The sequence below is a fragment of the Pteronotus mesoamericanus genome, unplaced genomic scaffold, assembly GCF_021234165.1.
Source record: "Pteronotus mesoamericanus isolate MK-2021 breed Mesoamerican mustached bat unplaced genomic scaffold, CSHL_Meso_final contig_20, whole genome shotgun sequence".
Lineage (NCBI taxonomy): Eukaryota > Metazoa > Chordata > Mammalia > Chiroptera > Mormoopidae > Pteronotus > Pteronotus mesoamericanus.
Genome location: NW_026555085.1, coordinates 74,246,466 through 74,270,180, shown reverse-complemented (window position 1 = coordinate 74,270,180; position 23,715 = coordinate 74,246,466). Strand labels below are relative to the sequence as shown.

The window sequence follows — 23,715 nt, the reverse complement described above, 5'->3', positions numbered from 1 at the left end:
ATTACAGATGTCCCCAATTTACCCACCCTTTTACTTACTGTTTTTTAAAGGTGATCATTTTGGATAGAGCAAGCTTCCCACTGTCTCCATCAACTTCCACCCTGCCTTTATCCATTCATTCATTTCGCTCCAGATTTTGTGAATGTGATAATTATTTGAAGACAATTTTCTCTTGATAAAATAATTTTTTAAAACTTATAATCAACCTTTATGCCTTAGCATGCATTAGCTATCTTAACAAAATAGCACAAACTGGGTGCTTCAACAACAGAAACTTGTTTTCTGGCAGCTCTGGAGGATGTGTGTCCAAAATCAGAATGCCAGCATGGTCAGATTCTAGACAGAGCCTACTTCCTGGCTTGCAGGTGGCCACCTCCTCGTTGTGCTGTTACATGTTGGAGAGCGAGCTCTGCTGTCTCCTTCTCTCTTTAGAAGGACACACCGATTCTATTGGATCAGGGCTTCATCCTTAGCTTCTCATTGGATCTTCATCACCTCCAAAGGCCCTGTCTCTAATGCAGTCACATACAGTTTGGAGGGGGCACAGTTCCATCCATAGCATTTGATAAACTTTAAGTTTCCTTAATATATAAGCAAAACAGCTGAAAAGTTTATCTCATACAATTAGAGTTGTTTAAATATTTGTTTTTGAGTAATCAGTGATTTTGTCTTTTTTGTTTCTATCATATATGGTTTTCTAACAGCATAAATTCTAAACTTGCCTCATCTTCTGTATATGCTTATGATTCATAGAAGTTAACTATTTTAAAATTTTTCTTAACTGAGTTTATACTGAAGGTAATAAAACAAATCTCTGAGTAATCTGATGACTGGCTACTATTGTGTATCATTTATCTAGCTAGTAAGCAAATGATGTAGAAAAAGAAATTATAGAACCTAGTCCAACTGGAGAGAGGAAGAGGGAGAGCAGAGTTCTATTTGTTTTGGCATTTGGACTACAACAGCTTATGTGACTTGAGATAATGTGACACAAAACTGACAAGTGACTATCTCACTGCCTAAATGTTCACAGGACAAGAGATAGCCTATAAATAATAGTGTCACCTTAAGTTTCACTGGATTCTAATTCTGTTGTTGTGAGCTGGACATAAACCAAGGGATTCCAGTTCTCCAGTTTGAGGCAGATTTTGATAGATTATTCAAGGGTTTGACTCGTTTATCTCCTAGCAAAGGCTGACTAAACACAAAGTAGCAAATATTTTGCCTGTCAGTCTGTCACTTGGAAAAGGGATATGTCAGTTGTGAAGTAGGACACCTAAATTCTATTGTTATATTTAAAGAACGATTTAATTTGTCATTTTATCCTGGAACCCAATACTGTGTGTACATGAATAACAAAGCAATGTTGCATGATTACAAGACTTTTTGTTAGGATGCACTTTTAATTCATAGAGAAAGAGAGCTTTTGCACTGAAGATGCTGGTAGTGCGCAGCTTCCCTAGAAGCCTGCATTATCAGGCAATGCTGACATCATAGGCTTTGTCAGGACTTGCAGATGTTCTGCCTGCAACTCCATTAACATAATTGATTAGGAACTAGGACGTATTTAGTATTAATCAAGCTGTTTTTAGTGAGGTTAATTATGCACAGTCCTTGATGCACTGTTTTAGTCTGGAACTTCCTTAGAACCAAATTGCAAGAAAATGACATTATATGGAAGGGAACATTCATGTGGCACTAAAGTATGTATTTGATTTGAAGAACACAGTTATAACAGGTCAAAATGTAGACATTTAAACATATTTTCCATTTTAAGGTTTAAAAAAAGTGAAGCTTATACTGGGTGGAGGGGGTATAAAGGGACTAAATGGTAATGAAAAAAAATAAAGATCAAATTTTTGAAAAGTACAGCTGATATATAGACTGGATTATTAAATTTGCTCACAGGAAATTGGAAACAATTTACAATTTTATAGTAGAAACCTAAAAATATCACGTACCTTGTTAGGAGTAAAAACATCTGTGAAGCTCTTAAGAGATGATTTTGTGCTTTCATAGAACTTAAAAAAATAAGTTTCAAACAGCACTCACTTCATTCCCTGAAGCATCACTGCCCTTCTTCTGCGGGGACATTTATCTATCACCTTGGAGTTGTGTCTTGCCTTGGATTTCACTCCTCTCCCACATGACATGCTTTGCCTACCGTAATGAAGTTATATTGCTTTGAATCTTTACATATAAATTGTTTATTGAATAAGTTGTTTCTTTTGACTCCTTTTGTTATTTTTTAGAATATGTTTGGCCAGGGGAAGAATGCCACAATAACATTAAAAAGATCTTTATATAATGACCACCTTATGCATTCATTTTGCTCATTGTTGTCAATTTACATTTAATTATGGGCATAACTTAACTGGAACTGACTTAAATATGGACTTCACTTCAATATTAAATTTTGTGACAGGATTAATTCCCATATCTATTGGTACCTCTCATCAGGGTTGAAAGGCCTGCAGGTTCCAAGAGTCAATGTAGTTATTCATTCATTCCACAAGTAGAGCGGATCTATGTGAATTACCCTCTCCCCCCCCCCGACATCAAAGGGCACCTTATCATATTAATATTATAGATGGTTTCAATCCTTGGTATGAGAGCTGTTTTTATCATCAAATGTTTGTCAGAACTGTTTTTTTTGTTTTGTTTTTGTGAGAGATTAGCCCCTTACTGTTCTTAGAATCCTCACTGGGTAAACAGGACAGCTTCAGGCAACATTTCTATCTCTTTCCCAATCACACATAACACACGAAAGCACTGTTTCATAAAAATCTTTGTAGAAGCATAGCTGTCAGATATGATCTCATTAAATCAACAATGCAGGGAGATTTTTTTCCCCTACTCAAAGCAACTGCTCCCCACCCCTAACACCATACTTTTCATCATTAATCTGAACAGTTGAAGACTTCCATTCACATTTAACATAGACTGGCAAAACTTGTCTATTGTGGCAAAGATGTGGAAGAAATAAGTTAAAAGTGATCCCTTATTAAGTATATAACATACTTAAATTGCTTTTAATATTCCATTACACATATATGATTTGCCTGAATAAACCCAAATACAGTAAGGTGAATAAATATTTTATACTCTATCATCTTCTTAAATAAATATATAACTAGTATTAACTTAGTATTGCAACTTTGAATAATATTATAAATCCCACCACAAAACCGTGGACAAGAGAACTCTAGAGGGAAGACCAAGAATCCAGCTTCTAATTTCATTTGTGATGTTGATTGGTTGTACAATCTTTTAAAAATTAATTGATTTCTTGCCTCCATTTCACCTGTAAACTGTGAGTACTGAACTTAAATGGTTCTTAAGTCCCTCTCTGCTTCCACACCTGGGGACTTAAAGCTTAATTTTTTCAGGATGGTGGAAAGGTAAATAGCAGACTTAAGAGTAGAATAAAGACTCCATGGCTTTGCATAGTGGTTAAATAGCTTCCATAAACATGTAAGGTATGGTTATGGCCCAGATAGAGATGTTAAACTTGGGGCAAATGAGCATGTCCTTATGTGGTAGATATTATTATGAAACATTATTTATTAGAGTACAAAAGTGAGTTGTACAGGTCATAAAGGCTGCAAAGTTAGGATGAAGAGGAGATATGAGCAAGGCAAGTTTATGCAATGAAATCACAAGCTCTGCATTAGGCCATAAAGAGTATGTTGGTGGGATTTGTCAAAGGAGAAAGGAGTATCCTAAGAAACTTATTATAAGATAATTTCTTATATGATCCATCCAAGGAAATGTTTTGCATGAGCTAGTAATGCTTTACTTACAGTTCTATTGAACTAAAACATTATCACTTTAGCTCTTTAGTGAGATATGTCCTGGGGGGGAGGGGAAGCATAAAATAATAAAATAGAAATTTGGTTCCTGTTCTTATTCCATTAACTTTCATGATGAAATAAATTTTATTAAACTTTAAGCCAATATATTTGTTTTGTTTTATGGTGAAATAAACTCATATCTGCCAGAAACTTTTAATAGAATTGACCTTTAGTTATAATTTTTGATAAAATATACAAACCAAACTACTCTTGGTACCAATTTAATTTAGAAAGTTGCTAGGATGACAAGGAAATAATATATGTAACAATTTAGCACATTCTTTAGCACAGTTAGGTACTCAACTATTAGATGCTGTTACTATTATTATTATTCTTCTATAAGGAAATTTCCTTCTATTATAATAAACCATTAGTTTTTATGATAGTTTTTAATTGGTATCCATAGAAGGTAATAAGATAATGGCAGTCATGACATTAGTTAGTGTACATGAAACTCTATATAATTTCTCAATACAGGACTGGGGTCATATTCAGGGTTTTATACATACAACTAAAGCTTTTACACCTCCTTTCGGACTGCACAAGCCTGCTAAAGCAATTGAGAAATAGTGTGATTAATTTGCATTTCTGATCATTGTGTCAGCTAAAGAAAGCGTGGATGGGTGAAGGGTGGGGCTTGGGTGTTTGGAAATGAGTCAAATAAGTAGACTTCTATGAGGCCAGTGGTCATGGGGATATTTTATGTTACCTTTTTAAAAAACAATCACATTTAACCTTCATAACGACTCGAAGTGATGAGTACAACTTACCTCATTTTACAAAGACGATCAGAAATCAAGTAAATTGCTAAATATAACACAGTTCTAACAATGATATACAGTAAGTCTTCACTTAACATCATTGATACACTCTGCCTTTGAGTGGAACAATGTATAGCAGAACCAATTTTACCGTAGGCTAATTGATATAAACAGGAGTTAAATTCTTACAAAATCCCATCAATGTTAAAACAAAACATCATATAACAAAATAACTTTGTTTGAAGGCCTGCTATAATTAGAATCAAAACCCAGGTGTTTTGTACTCAGGCTTGGTGTATTTCCATTACCTGAGACTAGCAATTAAGTGTTAGGGTTGAGCATAATTAATAATTCTTATGTGACCTGGATAAATGAAAGACGATTGTTTTGGGTGATAATGATGAATTCAGTTTTTGGGCTTGCTAAGTGTATCAGGATCCCTGGCAACCTCAAAATGGGTGACTAAAATGTTTAATAAATAAGGTATTTATAAAAGTTGCAGTAGAGTTATGGTAAGAACCTCAAGGCTAGTAAAACTAAAAGCTTTCATAAGCCCTAAGCCTGAAGTGGGGGTCAAAGGGGAATGGAGTGGTTTAAAAACACAAAAGCCTAGTAACTCTATGATAGAGATGTCCAATCAGAGCTATGTTCTTCAGTAGGAAAACAGACCGTCAACACTCTCAGTGAACCAGAGAGAGGGCTGGAGAATAAATGACCATCTCTCTTTTTCTCCTCTATTTTTCTTGATGTTATTTCCATAAATCAGAATAACCTGAATCCAGAGGGCAATGGAGCTTGGTTAATGCAGTCCACAAAGATTAGGGTGAAGACCATGCCGCATGTCAGGGAGCATGTTGAGCTTAATTCACACAAGTGGTCATCCCCAGGAGACAACTGAATAGAGTCTGGATTTTCCAAGTAAGGGAGATACGGATATGATTCATTACCTTAATCTTAGCATAGCATTTCCTGAAGTTTGTATAGAAAATTTAGGTTCTATGACATTCTTGTTGGAAAAACAATTTATGACAAAATAATTTGGTTAGCATAATATATTTCCTGCATGGACATTCACAATATACACTAGTATAATAGAAGATCCAAAATATTCTGTACACACAAAAAAATGTTTAATTTTATAAACTCAGTGATTCCAATATTTTTTTGAGAACATAAACATTTCTGTTCCCAGTAACACTTATCAAGGTCCCAAGGAATAAATGAACTTAAAAACACCCTGTGCCATATAAAGCTTAGTTCTGAACATGACTGAAGTGCAGGTCAACCACGGTGTAAATGAAGTTGTCTAGTGCATGAAGTTCACCCAGGAAGGGAAATTCGGGAAATATTGTTTGAGTCAGGTTCTCCAGAGAAACAGAACCAATAAGATGCATACACACACACGCACGCACACACACACATGCACACACATTAGTGGAGGGTGCAGAGAGTTTTATTTTAAGGAATTGGCTAAAGTGATCATGTGATTGTGGGGCTAGCAAGACTGAAATTTGAGGGGAGTGTCTAAAGACTGCTGACTCAAGGAACAATCGATGTGAATTCTCAAGTATGAAGAAACTATGAAAACAGAATTCCTTCTTCCTTGGGGGACTTCCGTCTTTTCTCTTAAGGCCTTCGACTTATTGGAAGAGGTTCACCTACATTATGGAAGCCAATCTGCTTTACTTAAAGTCTACTGAGTTAAATGTAAATCATTTCTAAGATGTACCTTCACAGCAACATCTAGACTTGTCTTTTCTTTTTAATTAATTAATTTATTTTTTCAAATACATTTGTCTCTGCCTAACCCCCACCACTTTCCCTTACCCCCTCCCTCCCTCCCTCCCTCAACTCTTCCCCTTTGGTTTTGTCCATGAGTCCTTGCTATATGTTCCTTGACTTTCCCCTTCCCTTCCTTTTCCCCCCCCCCCCCCTCCCTCCTTCCCTCTTGTCTCTGTTGGTTTCTTTTCCTTTCAGTGTTGCTGGTCTTATTTTCCTTGCATTTTTGTATTGTTGGTTAGGTTCCACTTATAGGTGAGATCATATGGTATTTGTCTTTCGCCCCCTGGCTTATTTCACTTAGCATAATACTCTCCAGTTCCATCCATGCTGTCGTGACGTTTAGTAGTTCTTTTTTTCTTTCTGCTGCATAGTATTCCATTGCAATTGTTACCATAGCCTAGCCAAGTAAACACATAAAATTACACATCACAAGCATCAGCAGAAGACAGACTAGAAAACCAAGGATGAGTGGATACAAAGGAGAAAAGGGTACAACAGTGCCAGGTGCTCCCAAGGGATGAATAAGACAAACAGTGTTTGTAGGGACATTTAGATTGTTCACAGGGAAGATCATGCTGCCCTACTCTTATCTCTAAATTTTATTTCTGCCTCATATAAATGAGAGTATAGGAGTTAGGAGTCTGAACTAAAGGTCTCATTGTGAGATTCATATTAGTTTCTTAACTGAATTAATGTCTCAGACACTCAGTTTTCTCATTTTCAGTGATATTTTGAAATAGAAGATCTTAAAAGTCTATTCTAACTCAAAAATTTTACCATGCTTGAGGCCTTTATTTCTTCATTCTTTTCCCCTCCACACATTTATTTAACTTCTTTGTGTTACAGAGTAAGCTAATCAATACTACTAAGGAAACGCGAATTGTCTATTTCAGAGTCCTAAAATATTTTCAATATTTTGGAATTTTTAATTATTTTGAAAAAATTTTAGATATGTAGAAGAGTTATAAAGATGATCAGAGGGGAGGTGGACAAGAAAGGGAAAGGTCGAGTCAAGGAACATGTATAAAGGACCCATGGACAAAAGGGGAGAGGGGAAGGATTGAAAGTGGAAAGTGGGGAGTGGGTAGGGCAGGGGAGAGTAATGGGGGGAAATGAGGACAACTATAATTGAACAACAGTAATAAATATATGCATACATACATACACACATACAGAGTGCTCTTGTACACTGTTAAACAAGCTGCCTTTAATGTTAACATTTTACATAACCATAATTTACCTATCAGGAATAAGAAAATAACTTTGGTACAACACTGTTAACTAAAACTACAGCCTATTCAACTTTTACACACTTCAGTGATTTGTAAAATATTTTATGAAAATATTGCCTACATGTGTTATAGGGATACCAATATTAACATGTGTAGTCACAACTTTTGTTCCTCCCATTTTAATTTCTAAGGAATATACTATATTTGCCTGGTCAACTCCTGTGTATTTGCATTCTATTCAGGATATGCTGGGTGATCAGAAGTATTGGAACAAGTCAAAAGAATTAAATTAATTCATGTTCAAATAGGAAGAATTACTCCTCAGAAAAAAATATAAGATCTGAAAGTGAGAAAAGAGGTCAAGAGAAGGGAATGGGGAAGCCAGCGTGGGCTAGGGTTAAGTTTTTAGTGGTGCTTTTGGGAGACAGTAGTGTTTGGGGAGAGCAACGGTGATGAAAGAAGATGGAAAGTCTCAAGTAGAGGAGAGAATCTTTAGAATGTTTGCTTTGGGTTATTCAGCATTAGCTATTTGAGATACTTCGGTAAAGATTTAAATTTATCTTCAAAATTTCTTGAAATTATTGACCCTAATGTCTTTTGATTGCAGCACTGTGCTAGGGCCAGGCTTGAGGTAACACAGTTATATTTGAGTTAATATATTTGAGTTAATATTGAGTTAGTATCATGAAGACAGATAAGTCTTAACAAGTGAGTAAATTTTTAAAAAAGAAACACAAAAACAAATATGTGGAAAATGTTAAAAAATAAAAATGGAAAAAAGGGAGTTTTGCAAGGATTATGAAATATAAATATATTTTAGTAGTCATTAAATACACAGGGCTGGGAAAAAGTAATTTGTTAGTATGTGAAACATGAGTTTATTCTTATATTATTATTTATTAATTATTGTGTTGCTTTCCATATGAATAACTGTAAAGCTAATTTTGTCCCACTGAGTATTTCATCAGAAAATTTAATCACTAACCCTGGCTGGTGTGGCTCAGTGGACTGAGTGCCAGCCACCAAACCAAAGGATCACTGGTTTGATTCCCAGTCAAGACACATGCCTGTGTTATGGACCTGGTCCCCAGTGAGGGTGCGCATGAGAGGTAACCATGCATTGATGTTTCTCTCCCTCTCTTTCTCCCTTCCTTCCCCTCTCTCTGAAAATAAATAAATAAAACCTTTAAAAAATTTAATCTCTTTGCTAGAACTTTTCTCTCTTGTTATATGAGTTTTTATTTTATATTATAAATTATTAAAAATATATTTTATGAAAGCCCATTAACTTTTTCTCATTGATCTATGATATCTTGAAAAAGTGTGGATTTACACTGATAAGGGCTGCAGTCCTTAGGGACATCTACTTCATGAATGGAATTGTATCACTGAGAGTTAGTTCTCAGGCTGAGTCTGCAGATATGAGCAGGCACTCTACCCTTCAGTTACTTCAGCTGGCATTGATAGTAACGCTTGCCATACTTAGTTTATTTTTAAAAATTTTTTTCTTTTCATTATCTTTTACAGATTTTTATTGTATTTTTTCATTACCATGTAGTCCCCTTATATTCACCTGTCCCCTGAAATCACTACACCATTGTCCTTGTCTACGAGCCCTTTTTCCTTTTTGTTCAATCCCTCTACCCCCTCCACTTCTCCCAACCCTCAGCTGTCAGCCTGCTCTCCTTTTATGAGTCTGTCTGTATTTTGCTTGTTAGTACAGTTTGTTCATTAGATTCCACATATGAATGAAATCATATGGCATTTGTCTTTCAGTGGCTGGTTTATTTCACTTAACCTAATGTTCTGAAGATATGGAAGCAGCCAAAGTGTCCATCAGTAGATAAGTGGATTAAACGACTATGGGACATAGGAATACTACTTGGGCATATTTAAAAAGAAGAAGAAGAAGGAGAAGAAAGAAAGAAAATTTTTCCCTTTGCTCCAGATTCAGTTTAGAATCAAGTCTCACATACCATTTTTGTTTCAGTCTGAGGTTCTTCCCCTAGGAGTAGCTTTCTTACTTTCACTTTGTCTTTTTGCATTTAGGACTTTCTGCTGGACCCTTTTGATACTACTTTTTATGTCCCTCAAAGTCCTTGTGGTAATTGTAAACTTTCTCACTTTTTAGTTTCTTACCTGGAGTTCCTGGAGGGAATCTTTTAAACTCTAGACCCTGGCAAGGGGTTTGCCATCAGGCTAAATAAACATTTGTTGATGAAGGAAATAAACTATATATGTAAAAGTCTCTGGGTAATCACTGAAATGCGCTATTGAATTGCTGGTTGTGGGCTATTTGTTGTTAAATAGCTAATAATGAGAAGTGCTGACTTCTAAGAATAATTTAGTTACCACTAAAAGTCAAGGCAAAGACAGTGGATTTCAGCTTGAAAGGCCTGCTTAGCTATGCCAGATAACTCAAGTGAGTCCTTAATTTAGAGAGCTTTGCTGTCATAATAACCTAATTACAATGTTAAGGGAAGTACTCCTACCACTGTTCTATAGTTCAAAAATCCCAAACAAAATTCTGGTGAAATTATGAAGGAAAAAAGAGAGAAAAATGGAAAGAATACTTGTACTAAATTATTTTACTTTTTTTTGTCTTCTTCCTTAAATATGATCACAAAATCAAAGGAGCACCTCACACCGTCCAGCAACAGCCAAAGTTCCTCTTAAAATATAACTCATCATCACATTTCTTTGCTTGAACTTTCTCAGTGCTGTTCTATCTTACTCACATAAAATGAAAAATTCACAATGTGAACAACATGATTCTCTGTGCTCGGCCTCTGCTCCATCCCTGGCACATCTCTTACCACTCTCCTTCTGCACCGCTATTCCAGCCACTGGTCCCCAGGTTCTCCTTTGAATATCTAGAAGGCTCTCGTTTCAAGGTCTTGGCAGACTTTTTTTTTTTTTCTGCCAGATAATTCTTCTCATGGCCCCAAAGCTTTTCCACTTTTTTCAAGAATCTTTTCAAATCTTACCCATTTAGGAAATTTACGCATGTTCCACCTTAAAAAAAAAAAAAAGGCAATGCTGTCTCTCACCTGCTCATATTCTAATCCTCTAAACCAAGTTTCATGCCCCCACCCTTATTAACACCTAACATTATTTATACATATGTACATATTCACATATACATGAATATGTGCATATATTCATTTTAAGCCTTAAAAGCAGACTTTTCTCTAGATGAAAAAAAAATGTTAAGCCATAACAAAGACAGAAAGCATACAATAGCTATTTACAACTCTAAAACTTTTTAAATTACCTGTTCCCAGCAATATTAAGAAATAAGTGCAAGATGACGCATGCTTCATTTGGAGAGTGAGTAAATAAAAAAATAAGGATTAAATACACTTTATTCATTCCCCTGCCTTTGATGGTGGAAGTCAGAAAATTTACTCACAGTTGCATAAGGCAGTGTATACTAATTATAGCAAAACTGAGTCTGGAATCCACTTCTTTATTCCAGTATAGTACCCCTTCACAACATGTTGTCTTACTTTAAGTACTTTTATCCTAAAGTTTCTCAATACAGAATATTCCAAACATAGCTTCCCTCTATACAGAATCATAAGAATTAATGTGTATTTACTCAATAGTTCAAAAAATACCACACCTAGAAAAGTTAATGAAGATTATATGAAATAATGTCTTTATTGTTCTAAAATATACTAAAAGCTATAATTGTTGCAATCATTATTTTTGAACATCCATTCTGGTCTAAGCACTTCTCCATTCCTCACAAGCCAGCAAGGTAGCTTTTATTAGTCCCATTATTCAAACAAAGAAAATTAAATTCAGCATGTCACAGCACATTGTCAGTATCACACAAAAGTTAAAAAGGGTCAGAAACAGAATTTAGACCAAGGTCACCTATACTAGCACCGTGCTTTGTCTCATGCCTCATGACCCTCTGTAGATAACAATGAAGAATTCTAATAACAAATGATGTAATTGAGCTTATCTGCTTATATGAAATGTTCCATGATCATGGTAGTGAGTGGGATTCCAAGCCAATCTCTGACACTCTAGAGAAAGGGTGACGGTAGCAAGGTATGTTGGAATGCATTGTTAGGGAAGAAACATGCCTCTATTTACATGATTAGGACCAAGAGTACATCAATCATGGCAATAGAGGATTAAAAGAAAAGCATCCATATGATATATAAAATTTGGATAATCTCTACACTGGAAAGGCAAAGAGGGAAGAACAAAATACAAGATGCAAATGAAACCTTTGCATTTGTTTTCTTGGTTTGCTAGGAGCAAGCATCTTAGAAAGCTTTGCAATTATAATTAACTATTGTGTATTCTCTGGCTTTGAGATGGCATAAACACATTTAAAAGAAAGAAAAAAGCCCTTTGTAAGGGCTTAGAAAGTAAAAAAGTGAGATTTTAATTTTTCTTTCATCTGATGTTAATTTATGCAAAAGTTAATAATGTATTTGTGGCTCTGAGCTGCCCATTGTGGAGAAGATTTCTCTCCCAACCAGTCTTCCCTGTGATCTCTGCCAGAGAGAGCCATCATTTCAGAGCTTATGACACTTTTACCAAAGGAAGGCAATATACTGATAAATTCACATTCTACAGACACTGAGTTGCAGATCTTCTGAAAACCTAAGATATTAAATGTTCTCACTCTTCTCTAGCTTGTTACAAACAAAAGGGCAAACAATTGGAGGAGAGTGAAGGGAAAATTGGATGAGTGGGTGCATAGCAGATGGAAAGGGAAGAGTATTGGCTGCCGAAGGAGACAAAAGTCAGGGGAAGGAGAGATTTCATAAAAGAAACATGGGTTATTTTTATATTCATACAGGATATAATTAAATTGTTGTGTCTTTTATAAATGAAAAACCAAATTCCAGTGCTGCCAAAACACCTGAAGAATAGAGACAATAGTGCTTGAAGAAATGCAGAATCTTTAGAAGTTGATGTTTTAACTGAATTCACCATGAATAAAGTACGTTCCATAATGACAGCTTAAAGGTCTACTTCATAAAAATGTTATTAAAGTACATTATTTATAGCTGCTTTTTGTGGACTTGTGCTCTTATTCATGACTCTCACAGTGTATGGCCATAATCATAGGCAGAGTGTGTAATGGAAGCATTAACTCAATATGGACTAAGGCAAGAATACTGTATCACCACAATAAAACTCCAGATATATTCATTTAAAGGTATAATTTACTGTACAAGAGCATTCTTTTTAAAAAAATGAAAAAAATGTCTTCCATCTTATGACCTCAAACATCTACTTTTATTCTGAGGTTTACTTTATAAGAATGACTAATTGACACAAATTTTTAAGTGAAATATTTCTTCATCTACATTATTAAACTTAAAGACTCGGATAGTGAGTTGTGATTTTATTGTGACTATGGCATTGATTTTTGATATACATTAAGAGTATTTACAAATATTCTGTATTTGAATTAATCCCTTTTATGGTGCATGTCATCAGAAGGTGATGTTTAGCAAATGCCAATCCAATGACCTGACACGTGTTTATTTTAATAAGATGGAAATGCCCTCCTACATAAAATTGTCCCTGAGAAGCTGGAAAGAATAATACTTAAATCAAAAGAATCTTTTATTCAGAATTTTAAATATAGTTTCCATATTTAATATGTATGAACCTTTAAGAAATGGCAAAGTGAAGTTCAACTGGTTTATTTCTAACTCTGGAACTATCGGAGTTTGACTTCTTGACTTTCTACCTCTGATTGGATGATCTTTGATGGTACATTGTAGACACACTTAGACAGAGTGTGAATATGCTTCTCCTTTAGACACTAACATAATTCTAGGAGTCATGAAAAGGAGTTCTTTATAAATTATACTTCTAAGGCTGAAAGAAAGTGTTGTCTTTGATCTTGTAGGTAAAAAGACACCTAAGGGAATGAATTAATTCCAATATTTAATAAGATGCAGTCATTAGTAGACAAGCATTCACACTAGAACTATTCATTGAATTTCTTCAGCATGGTAATAATCTCATAATAGTCTTGGGTAATGAAAATCTTTGACTGCTTAGCAGCTATACTTAAAAGACAAATGACAAAGGGAAAAATATTTCCAACATAAGATAAAGAACACTACCAACTGAAGATAAGAATCAATTGATTTCCAACAGTAACTGTACTTACACTTGCCTCAAACCTAAAAGAAATGAGCAATCTATTTCAACAACTCCTATACTTTTACATAGCTTTGTTATTTGAAATGAGTGCACTTACCAGAAAAGAGGCCAGGGATGTCCAATTGTTACATGGCTATGGCTGGGCATTTGAGGTTCCATTTGCCTCTCAGAGCGAGGCTATCTCAGATCTCTGAAACAGAACTATTTCATGAAGTCTACAGACAATACATACTATTCTATGTGGTATCCAGACTTCCTGCAACTTCTGGGTGCAAAAATGGTCTGAGCACTCTTGCTGATACAACCACTCAGAAAGGGCAGTGGAAGTTATGTCCCCGATACACTGCCAGACAAATGTCACCAGGCTCCAAATGCCTGTTGACAAGAGGCAGATTTGAAAAACAGTTAAACCAAAATAGATATTGTTAATGGCTTCGTGTATTATTTCTAATAAAGCTGAACATATGAAAAGGTAACAAAAAATAATTCTTTTAGCTTACCTGTATCTCCCTTCAGGAAATATATTTTAATTTCATGTATTACTATTTCGCTTTAGGCCCTAGATAATTGTTTAGTTCAGGAAGCTCAAGCTATCTTGTTTATTAGTTGTAAACGATATTAACAGCCTACAATGTCATGCATTTACTATGAACCAGGCACTATGCAGCGTGCTTTGTAACATTATCTAACTTTGAGGAAGGTATTATTATCTTACAAATGAGGAAAATAAGGCTTAGCAAGATTAAATCACTTGCTCAAAGTCACAAAGCTATCTGGAGGCAGAATTGGTTTAACAGTAATCCTTCCTTCTAATCTTAGTTTTTCTTTTGTACTAAATTTTTGTAAAGGAAATATTTTACTTTCTACCTCTAGAAAAAGAAGGGGAAAAGAAGAAAGCTGAGAAGAAAGTGACTTCTGAAACAAAAAAGAAAGGTAAAGAATTTAAAAACCATCCAACACATAAATCAATTAGTATCCATTTATGATGCTACTGGTAATGTTATTATATTCTAGGAAAGAAATTTACTTAATTATTTATTGTTGTTGTTAGTAACAAACACTCTTGAGACTTTTAAATATTCCAAGTAAAGTTGAAATTTATAGATTTAAAAAAAATTCAAGCCTAAACACTTTTTAAAACCTGTTACTGATTATTCTTTTTCTTAGGAGTAGCTGTTTAAGTCTAATTCGGTACTTTACTTGACAATGCATATGAATACAATGACTACTATTTATTTCATTTGGTTTAATACAAAATGTCTTTCAAAAGAACAAATAATTTAATATATTGGGAAGAAACTAATTGATTAGTTTACCATGTTTTGTTTTTTTTTAGATGGTTGTTTTCATACAGTGCATCTGAAGTCCCAAGTGACCCTCAGACATTTCTGAGTTTGTGATGTGCCTTTTAGTCTCCTGATAGCCCAGGGAGCATTCAGTATATTCCTATTAAAATCCTTTAGAAGATTAAATTTAACAGTAATTAATAATGCCATTTAATGTTTCCTACTATCATTAAAGACTGTTGACCTTAGCAAAAATGTGCTCCTTTCTGATGACAAAGCACACCAAAATCACCGTTCTGTAATGAAGGTGGCAGTTCACTCATATTTGACATGATTTATGGCTCTGACTTAGGATTACTCTATACAAGAAGAACTGAACACCTTAACGGTAGTCATGTATACCCTGATATGTAAGAATTAAACAGGTAGAGGCTTATACTTTTCTCATTTTACTACCAGAAAAAGAAGATGTCAAAAAGAAAACTGAGAAGGAAACTACTACTGATGTGAAAAAAAAAGGTATTATATTTTCTTTGTTTCCTTAGTTATATTATGTTTAGGATGTTTAAAAGAATCTTGGGGTACTCTAGCTGCCATCTTGCATCCCTATGTGTGCACTCTCATTCTCAGCTATTTTGCCAAAGACCCCCTGAGCCCCAACCCTAGTCCCCGTGAGGCCTGTTTTTCCCCTAAACAAGATGAAAGAATATATTACGAACCGAGACAAATTCGCCAAACTGCAGGCAGAAGAGCTCACTGGTGGGAAAGGAACTGCTCATAGAAAGAAGAAGGTGGTTCACAGAACAGCTACAGCAGATGATGAAAAACTTCAGTTCTCTGTAAAGAAGTTAGGGGTGAACAATATTTCCGGTATTGAAGAAGTAAATATGTTCACAAACCAAGGAACAGTGTTCAGGCATCTCTGGCAGCGAACGCTTTCACCATTACAGGCCATGCTGAGACAAAGCCGCTGACATAAATGCTAGTCAGCATCTTAAATCAGCTTGGTGCAGACAGTCCGATTAGTTTAAGGAGACTGGCTGAAGCTCTGCCCAAACAACCTGTGGGTAGAAAAGCACCACTTGCTGCAGGAGAGGGTGGTGATGAAGAAGTTCTAGATTTTAAGGAGAATTTTGATGAAGCTTCCAAAAATGAAGCAAACTGAATTGAGTCAACTTCTGAAGAACAAAAACTTGAAGAAGTTAATGGGAGCTGCTATTTTATATTATGACTTTTTCAAATTTATATTATGCTTTTTTCAAATTTTGTTTATGGATGTGATAAAATCTACATCTCTAATATTTTTAAGCCTTAGCCCCTTGGATGCTGCAGCTCTTTTCAGTTTTTGCTTCTACACAAATCATCATAGCTAATTAAGCTGAAGAAGCCTGGGAATAAAGTTTGAAACAAAGGTTAATAAAATTATTTGCCTAATAAAAAATAAAATAATCTTGGGGCAAATTAAACTAGTTGGATATAGATATTTAAATGTGCCTATGCACAAATGTCAAATAAAAAAATTGTACTGGATAAAGTTAAACAGGCAATTAAGACTTTATCCAAAGCTATTGCAATCGGGGCAGCAGACCAGAACTTATTCTGAAGGGAAACTTCTGAATGATTCAGAAATTCCACTGAAACATAAAAAAGGAGAGTTTTTGAGAGATGAAATGAGATGGGGGGAACAGGAATTTAGGCCATTGTTAATTAACCTTACTCAAAATAAAAGTAATCCTTCTCTTACCTTCATGACAGGAATGTATTGTAGTATTCCAACTTGAAGCAAGGCACACAAAAGAGTTAGGTTCTTCCCCTCCCACAAAAACTGTCAAATAAAGGTACTGTCTTTCTTGATGATTACATTTCAAAGGAATGATTCCCAGATCCCTAAGAAAGACACTCCTGTGTTGTAAAACTGGAAAGAAGTTTTCAAAAAGATTGATATCTCAAAGGAGCAGAGAAATAATTTAAAATTATAAGTTTTCTACATGAAATTTTCTAAGGAAAGGGAGATCAGGAGCTTACGTTCAGGACCAAGACCGTCTTAAGCTTAGAATAGCTGAGGGGAACTTTAGGACGTATTGGTAAAGACGTAATGAAAGTGAAAAGCGACACATAGACTAGTATCACTTCGGAAAGAAAAAAGATGGGAGAGAATAATGCATCCCATTAAGAAATAAGGTTGTTCAACAGCTTAGATTTTTGCTTTAAATTTAGTTCTGTTTTTATTCTTCTTCAATCATGAGCATTTGCTTCTATTTAAGTTCAGCTTAAGTCTAGGTAGTAAAAAATACAGTCACCTCAAGTATTATGGTTTGGTGATAAGTATTCTTACCCCAAATATTTCCTCCACTGGTGTCAGTGATGTTTAAAATTCCGCCATTAGAGATATTGCAATTCCTTTGAGTTGAATAGAAGGAATTGTCTTCTATTAAAATGAAAATCTTCGAGCCTGTTGGGGTAACAGACTAATTCCTCTCAGATGTTAACACTTAAAGTGAGTGAGATTTCCAGATCTTTTCTGTACAATAATAAGCTGAAAACAATAGCCTGGAAAATGAGTCAGTAGGTAAGCTTGTCTGACAAAGAGGTTGAAGTGAAATTTTTAAGATAGGACATTGTCTGGGGAGAGCAGTCCTGGCTGGATGGCAAAGGTGAAACACTTCACTTAGAAAGTGATAACAGGTGAGGACGGAGAGAGGCTGGTAGTAAAGGACCCTGAGAAAGGAGATTATAAGATGCCAAACTAGACATCAATTGCTCTTAGTAGCAAACAGAAATTTCAGAAAATCCTGACATCATGCTATAAGTGGGGTAAAAATATTGTATGACATTGAATTGCATGGTTGCATGGCTCATGAAATATCCGGTGAGAGATAGCCAGATATTTTGTGGATCTGGGAGTTGATTGCCAATTATTTTGCATTTGAATTTCTCTTATTTTACAGGCTATTACATTATTGAACATTTGCTCATTTGGTTTTATTCAAAGCTTTATTTACCTTGATGAACATTTTTATGTGCCTTGTTGAATGAATATACATATTATATATATATAATAAGAATGGAAAACCACAGTTCTGATTATATGATGTTACTGAGAAACTAGTTGTTTTTTGGGTCAGTGTGTCTTTAACAGTTACATGAGTGGGTGCTAAGAAAAACAAGGTTCTTCTTCCTAGACCATCAGTTTTACAAAAATATTTTCACAAGAAAGTTTTGAGTTATAATCTTCAAAGTATTTATAATATGTATGCAAAGCAGAAAAAAACTTTTGGCAAAACTCAATGGTGTCTGTGTGGTGGTTGTTTTGGTTTTAGTTTTTGAGAGGAAAGGCAAAATGTGTTCATGTGCAGTGAGTGATGGGAAAATCTAATATTACGATGCTCCTGGGAGACCTGTGCTATTAGCCCAGCAGTCATGTTAAGGTGAGGTTGTGCATCACTGGTAAGATAATTGATTATGCCAATATCACTTCCTCCAAGGCCAGTGCTCATCCAGTGAAGCAGAGACTGAATTGGGTGATTGCTCAGCACATCTGGGCAAGGGCTGCTCAGCTTGTGTTGAAAAACAAGTTTGTCCTTCTTGTAACAAGTTTCTATTTGTCTGTCATTTTTACTTTTGAATACACAAAATGCTGTTGGCTCTTATAAATCAGTTCAATTTATAATCACTTAGTCCCCAAAGCTAAAATTATGTGTATGTGTTTGTATGTGAGAGACAGACATGTTTAATCAGTACTAGTTTTTAACTTCTATCTTTCTTTCAAGTTTAATAATTTTCCTAATATATTTTTATGTTAGAGCAATGTGTTTTAAAAGAAGTCAGTTTGAAACTTGTGAAAGTAGTAAAAATTTCTTGAGATAATGAGAGAAATTGTTAATGACCTGAAATCTTATAGAGCTAAGGGCACATATGTCATGTCTTCCTAAAATAGAGAAATGTCAAAACATATGCTATTACTACTCTAGTCCCAAATAGTAGCACATTGACAAGGCATATGATATGCCAGATGCTTATTTAATATATCAGTTTTTACGATATTTTATTATATTTATATTAATTTTTAATTATTTATGTTAATATAACATACACATTTATTTATGTTATAGTATATTGTTATATTTTATTACATTTATATTTTTATTATGTAGATTTAAAGGAACCTTGAGCATAAATTCTTTTGTGAATTTAATGAACCTCTATTGCATGAAACTGGTAAATCACACTTTGCTAATAATTACCTATGTTAGAGAATAGTGGATGGGATTTTACATGATATAACATTGCCAACCCATCAATTAATAATAGTTGAAATGGGGCAATTGGTGCATCAGGGTTTATTATAATAATCTCTTATTTTTTATATTTTTGAAATAGTCCATGGTGGAAAAAATAAACAAGTATCTGCCATTTAAAAGAATTGTGTGAAAAGAAAAAAAAGGTTATTTTACAATATTATTAAGTATGTTTTAGCCTGAAAAATACTATGAAAAAAAGCAATCAAGAGAAGAAATAGAAACTTTTCAAATGCACCTCCCTATGTGTGTAGCAGACTTCAGTGCTAGACATATAAAAACACCATACTTCATACAAGCATAAGGGCTTCTATATAGAAAAATGGATGCACGCAAAATTGTTGAAAGGACTAGAAGAGTTAAAATTAAGGAGCTGGTGCTGTATTATTGAGTATCATGCACATCAATGGTCAGTAAGCTGCTTCATTCATCAAAACTGTCTCCACTGCCTCCTTTTAACACCCACAGGCTAGACAATGAAAACGTTGAGGCCAGCCTCAGTAACTTACAATAAAGTGACCTTTGTTTACCAAAGCATTTCTGCTTTTCAATCTCCTCTAGGTACATCTATTTGGTGGAATTAAATATGCTGCAAATGAGTCAGGGAAATGCGGTTTTTTGACGTTCCAATTTTTCCTGTTAGAAAAAGGTAGACCAGAAGCTGAAAGAGGCTTTCTATGGTATCTACAATAAAGATACTTTCAGAAATGTTTTAGAACATAAACTTCACAAAATAGCAGATGGTTTTTGAAAGCCTGAACTGTGCAATGACTGAATCCATCTTGGAGATCCCCGTGCCCCAAAGTTGAAAAAGATGGTTCAATAAAGCAACATGATAAAATTTGCAAATCACACTTAAATGTAGTTTATGTTGTTCTTTACCTAAACTATAGATAAAAGAAGCATAATATTCTTCCGCTCTTCATTCACAAGGCGATATGTCTGAAGAAATAATTTCGTTAGTGCTTGATGAGATTATAATGGTTAAAAAAAGTAACAAGTTGTGTTTTCTTATAACAAACAATTATCATTTGGGGAAAATATAGAGATCAGCATAGAAATAAGGCCAAAACTGAGATGATTCATTTTGCTCAGACTGGCCTTTTTGGAGTTATAAGTTAATAAAAAAATTTTGGACTTAAATTTACTACCAACCTATATGTTTAAAAACCTATTAATTATAAAGATAATTTTGACATAGTAACTAATAGGTAAAGGTATAAAATAATATTTCATTATGGCACTTATTTGAATAAAAGTATAAATTTAAAAAAGGATATTTAAAAACTGGATAACTTTTCTGAAATGAAAGTGGAAGGTGGGGGGTGGATCAGGCAGGGAAGAATAATGAAGGGGAAATGGGAACTACTGTAATTGAAAAACAATAAAAAAATTAAAAATAAACTTCTAGAAAAGGACAAATTCACTCATTCATTTATTCTGACATGCATTCTTGTAGAAAAAATTCACTAAATGCCCACTATATACCAAGCATTGTAGTAGATGTTGAGTACACAGAGGTGGATAAATGGAGGTAAGCATTTCTTAAATGGAGCTTACCTTTGGATAAGGGAAGCACATGGTGAATAAATGAACATAATGTCCATAAGTGCAACTTAGGGTAAGGACCATACAGGAAATAAATTTGGAGCAACCATAGAAAACAGTGGGAGAAGATAGGGAGCTATTTAGGTAGGTAAGTTTGTTAGAGCAGCCCTTTCTCAGAGACATTTAAATTGAACATGATGTATTGGAAGCATCCAATTACGAATGCCTCTTTGTGTGGTGTGAATATGGTGCATGAGCTTGTGATGTGTACATGTGCAATTTGTATAAGAGAAAGCACAAAGAATCAGAATATAGAATATGCAGGAATATGTGTATGTGTTTACATTTATTAAAAGTATAATGGGAAATTGCTGAAAGGTGTCAGCAGTGGAGAAAAATATTCAGTATGTTTAAACAAGTATATTCTCATTTGGTTAATGGGTTAGAAGGAAAAAATAGAAGTAAGCCAATTAAAAGAATGTGTCTCATCCAAATTTTGCATTTTGAGTGCTTTACAAATATGAATTTATTCAAACTTTATAATAAATCAAGAAACAACCTATTATAATGTTCATAATAAAATTGAAAGACCTGCCAGTGTGGCTCAGTTGATTGGGCATCGTCTTGCAAAGCAAAAGGTCGCCTATTCCATTCCTGGTTGGCGCACATGCCTGGGTTGTGGCTCAATCCCAGATCGGGGCATATGTGAGAAGCAACCAACCGATGTTCCTGTCCCTTTCGTTCTCCTCCTCTTCCCTTCTTTCTAAAAAATAAATATAGATTTTTTTAATTAAAAAAATAAAATTGAGGGACCTAAGACACAGAGAGTTTAAGTAACTTGCCTGAGTTCACACAGTTGGTAGTCATTAGGGCCATCCACAGCCTGAATACTCTGAACAGCTAAATAAGTGGGTCTGGAATTCAGAGATTCTGAAGTGACGCTATGAATATAGTAATCCATGTAGATAACAGTTAGTGCCCTGACAATAAATGAGGTTACCCATGGAGACTGTGTCAAAAGAAAAAGAAAGTAGAATACACAGTCAAGACCTGGACAATCCCAACATCTAGAGATTAGATATTTGAAAATAAAGCAGGAAAGGCTGAAAGGAATTGCCAGAGAAGCTAAAGGAAAAGCAAAAAGTTTTGGTACTAGAGATATTTCAGAAATGTTTGGTTCAATAATCAAAAGCTATCAACTTTGTAAATGTTGCTTAGAAGTTATGAAATGAGGGCAGAAAAGACAAGAGCAGTTACTATGGAGTGACAGGATAAAGCCAGATTACAATGGAGGTACAAAAATGCAGAAGAGGATGTAGTGTTTTTTGTCTTGTTTTTTTTTTTTTAATTGTAGTTTTATAAGGAGTAAAGAGGTTTTTTGGTTGTGTTTAGTCCTGCACTGAGAGGTGAATTTAGAGCCTGATGGACATAGATTGATACACAAAGAAACAAGGTGTGAGTGGAAATTTAATAGATAATTTAGAATTCGTTGCTTGATGAGCACATCAGGGGAAAACAACATGCTTTTTTTTTCAGAGCTAACACTACAGACTCTCTAATAGTAAAGAGCTGGTGTTTTCAAGTTGTGAAGAGGAACTCATCAAAATTGTCTAATATTGAGGAGCATGCATTCAGAAGATATACAATAAAAGATTAGGTGACTTGGGTAATAAAACTAAAACTCCCCTCATATATCCTAAGTTGAAAGTCTCAGTTTTAGAAAACAGATATATCCAAAATTTCCTTGATGTGTACCAAATGGCAAAAGATAAGTATGCGAAATGTACTTTACCAACAATTTTTAAAAATCATTCATTCAGTTAAAATACTCCATCAGAACTTTACATTAAAATATCTGTGTGGCAATGAGTTGACCAGATAAGTTTAATTCAGTATAAAACTCATAGGCTTGTGCTGTTTTAAAGGATACAACATATGTATTTCTATATAATACTTTCAATTACTGTATAGGGCAAATACTACTAAATTCTGCGCAAACTAAAACTTTTGGCTATTTATTTTTTCTGTGTAAGAATTGCTTTTATCATTGAGAAATTGCAAAATATCCTTTATTGAAGCTTATATCTTTGAATATATCATTAAATTTTATGCCTACCAGAAGTAGATTATTATCTTTTTTTTTTTTACTAGCCTTTTATAACAGGTTGTCCTAGCTTAGATCTCAAAATAATTTACATGGCAGATTACAAACTACTAAAATATATTTATATGCAATTAAAAGTAACTTCCATGAGATGTTTATATGGACAGATACGATTGGGCAAGATAATATACACTACCTTTCCAAGTTCACTGTTAAATTTCAGTTTACAAGAGCAACAATATATGTTCCAGACTTACATTTTGAGAAGATTATAGCTTTTTAATGTTCACTTCATCTCTTTCTCTCTATTTGAAAAGGACTAGATTATATAAAGTTATCTGATATTTTAATTTTGTATTTTGCACATACATATTTGGACAAGATTCGACAATTGCATTAGCTTAGTATTATTTGTTAGACACTGAAATTTATGTTAATTTTTTTCAGGATTCTGTATATATTTTAGTACTTTACAAGTCAATATCAAGTTATAAAATGCAGATACTTCATACACTTTTGAGTGATAGTGCAGCAATTATTATAAAGTATGTTCTAGATGAAATTATTTTTAAAAATTATTCTGACAGGTAAATAATTGGAAATCTGGCACAAATAGGATCTGATCTCATTAGTAGTTCTCAGCTTTGACTTAGGGGTGCTTCATAATTACAGGACAACAGTATATTGCTTTCAAATTAGC

General features: G+C 34.3%; 1 protein-coding gene and 1 pseudogene across 14 annotated transcripts in view; both read left to right on the top strand.

Annotated features, from left to right (window-relative positions):
* The window catches only part of TRDN (triadin), a 323,740-nt gene that overhangs the window by 134,671 nt on the left and 165,354 nt on the right, over positions 1-23,715 (top strand). For 13 of the 14 annotated variants that reach the window (XM_054569903.1, XM_054569904.1, XM_054569900.1 and 10 more), the window contains exons 11-12: positions 14,653-14,712; positions 15,525-15,584. In XM_054569903.1, the coding sequence (XP_054425878.1) occupies positions 14,653-14,712; positions 15,525-15,584 (120 nt within the window). The remainder of the gene's footprint in view (positions 1-14,652; positions 14,713-15,524; positions 15,585-23,715) is intronic. The other variant, XM_054569910.1, reaches the window with a different exon arrangement.
* Positions 15,591-17,876, top strand: LOC129067750 (transcription factor BTF3-like; annotated as a pseudogene).